General features: G+C 47.8%; 1 protein-coding gene across 1 annotated transcript in view; it reads right to left on the bottom strand.

Moving 5' to 3' along the window:
• Positions 1-246: 246 nt before the first annotated feature.
• Positions 247-3,293, bottom strand: part of LOC107307250 (serine/threonine-protein phosphatase 5-like) — a 29,848-nt gene continuing 26,801 nt past the window's right edge. Inside the window, exons 10-11 of the mRNA XM_032441737.1 lie at positions 3,246-3,286; positions 247-460 (exon numbers count right to left, since the gene is read on the bottom strand). Of these exons, the coding sequence (XP_032297628.1) occupies positions 278-460; positions 3,246-3,286 (224 nt within the window). The 3' untranslated portion in view covers positions 247-277. The remainder of the gene's footprint in view (positions 461-3,245; positions 3,287-3,293) is intronic.

Consider the following 3,293-nt stretch of genomic DNA (forward strand, 5'->3'; position numbering starts at 1 on the left):
CTATGGGTCCATCCATGTGTCCATCTATGGGTCCATAATGCTATGGGTCCATCACTATGTCCCTCTATATGTATCTATACATTGTTGTTCTATACATCCCTCTATACATTGCAGTATCTCACCAGTAGTTGGGCGCCGAGAACACGGTGCTGCCATCTCTATGTCCATCTATGGGTCCATATTGCTATGGGTCCATCTCTATGTCCATCTATGGGTCCATATTGCTATGGGTCCACCCCTATATCCATCTATACATCCCCCCATACATTGCAGTCTCTCACCAGTAGTTGGGCGCTGAGAACACGGTGACGCATTTCCCCCCATGCGCCACCTCGTACCCGTCGTGTTTGACCTCGTGGCTGCGGATGATGTAATCGAGATGGTTCCGCTCCAGGAACCGGCGCGTCACGTCGGGGCCGAACTGACAGCTCACACCGCGCTTACTGATAGAGCGGCCATTCTATAGGGTTATAATGGGATCAATGGGGTTATATGGGGGGATATGGGGTTATATGGGGTTATATGGGGGGTTATATGGGGTTATATGGGGTTATATGGGGGTATATGGGGTTATATGGGGGTATATGGGGTTATATGGGGTGATATGGGGTAACAGGGGTAATGGGATATCACAACAGGGCCGAACTGGCAGCTCACACCGCGCTTACTGACTGAGCGGCCATTCTATAGGGTTATAATGGGATCAATGGGGTTATATGGGGTTATATGGGGTAATAGGGGGTGATATGGGGTTATATGGGGGTATATGGGGGTATATGGGGTTATATGGGGTTATATGGGGTTATATGGGGTTATATGGGGTTATAGGGGGTTATAGGGGGTTATAGGGGGTTATATGGGGTTATATGGGGTTATATGGGGTTATATGGGGGTATATGGGGTGATATGGGGTTATATGGGGTTATATGGGGNGGGGGTATATGGGGTTATATGGGGTTATATGGGGTTATATGGGGTTATATGGGGGTATATGGGGGTATATGGGGTTATATGGGGTTATATGGGGTTATATGGGGTTATAATGGGGTTATAATGGGGTTATATGGGGTTATATGGGGTTATATAGGGTTATATGGGGTGATATGGGGTTATATGGGGTTATATGGGGTTATATGGGGTATTAATGGGATCTATGGGGTTATATGGGGTTATATGGGGATCTATGGGGTTATGGGGTAATGGGATATCACAACAGGGCCGAACTGACAGCTCACACCACGCTTACTGACTGAGCGGCCGTTCTATGGGGTTATAATGGGATCAATGGGGTTATATGGGGTTATAATGGGGTGATATGGGGTTATATGGGGTTATATGGGGTGATATGGGGGTATATGGGGTTATATGGGGGTATATGGGGTTATATGGGGTTATGGGATATCACAACAGGGCCGAACTGGCAGCTCACACCGCGCTTACTGACTGAGCGGCCATTCTATAGGGTTATATGGGGTGATTTGGGGTTATATGGGGTTATAATGGGGTTATATGGGGTTATATGGGGCTATATGGGGGTATATGGGGGTATATGGGGTGATATGGGGTTATATGGTAATGGGATATCACAACAGAGCTGAACTGACAGCTCACACCGCGCTTACTGACGGAGCGGCCATTCTATGGGGTTATAATGGGATCAATGGGGTTATAATGGGGTTATATGGGGTGATATGGGGTTATATGGGGTTATATGGGGTTATGGGGTAATGGGATATCACAACAGGGCCGAACTGGCAGCTCACACCGCGCTTACTGACTGAGCGGCCGTTCTATGGGGTGATATGGGATATTAATGGGGTTATATGGGGTGATATGGGGGTATATGGGGGTATATGGGGGTATATGGGGTTATATGGGGTTATATGGGGTTATATGGGGTTATATGGGGTAATGGGATATCACAGCAGGGCCGAACTGACAGCTCACACCGCGCTTACTGATAGAGCGGCCATTCTATAGGGGATTAATGGGGTTATATGGGGTATTAATGGGATCTATGGGGTGATATGGGGTTATATGGGGTTATATGGGGTTATATGGGGTTATATGGGGTTATATGGGGTAATGGGATATCACAACAGGGCCGAACTGACAGCTCACACCGCGCTTACTGACTGAGCGGCCATTCTATAGGGGATTAATGGGGTTATATGGGGTTATATGGGGTGATATGGGGTGATATGGGGTGATATGGGGTGATATGGGGTTATATGGGGTGATATGGGGTTATATGGGGTGATATGGGGTAATGGGATATCACAACAGGGCCGAACTGACAGCTCACACCGCGCTTACTGATAGAGCGGCCGTTCTATGGGGTTATAATGGGATCAATGGGGTTATATGGGGTGATATGGGGTTATATGGGGTTATATGGGGTTATATGGGGTTATATGGGGTAATGGGATATCACAACAGGGCCGAACTGGCAGCTCACACCGCGCTTACTGACTGAGCGGCCATTCTATGGGGTTATAATGGGATCAATGGGGTTATATGGGGGTATATGGGGTTATATGGGGGTATATGGGGTTATATGGGGGTATATGGGGTTATATGGGGTGATATGGGGTTATATGGGGTTATAAGGGGATATATGGGGTTATATGGGGTGATATGGGGTAATAGGGGTAATGGGATATCACAACAGGGCCGAACTGACAGCTCACACCGCGCTTACTGACTGAGCGGCCATTCTATAGGGGATTAATGGGATCAATGGGGTTATATGGGGTTATATGGGGTTATATGGGGTGATATGGGGTTATATGGGGTTATATGGGGTTATATGGGGTTATATGGGGTTATATGGGGTATATGGGGTTATATGGGGTATAATGGGGTTATATGGGGTGATATGGGGTTATATGGCGTTATATGGGGTTATATGGGGTGATATGGGGTGATATGGGGTTATATGGGGTTATATGGGGTGATATGGGGTGATATGGGGTTATAATGGGATCAATGGGGTTATATGGGGTTATATGGGGTTATATGGGGTTATATAGGGTTATATGGGGTTATAGGGGTAATGGGATATCACAACAGGGCCGAACTGACAGCTCACACCGCGTTTACTATGGGGTAATTAATGGGGATTAATGGGGCAATGGCTGTGTTAATTGGGGGCAATGGGGGAAATAGGGGCACTGTGGGTAATGGGGTCAATGTGGGGCCCAAGATCTGGGGCCATGGGGTGACATTGGGTCCATCCAACTCACCTGCGGCTGCGGGTCGGACCAGAGCAGGTCACACATGGGCCCTGTGGG

This window comes from Coturnix japonica, unplaced genomic scaffold (assembly GCF_001577835.2).
Source record: "Coturnix japonica isolate 7356 unplaced genomic scaffold, Coturnix japonica 2.1 chrUnrandom521, whole genome shotgun sequence".
NCBI classification, from domain to species: Eukaryota; Metazoa; Chordata; class Aves; order Galliformes; family Phasianidae; genus Coturnix; species Coturnix japonica.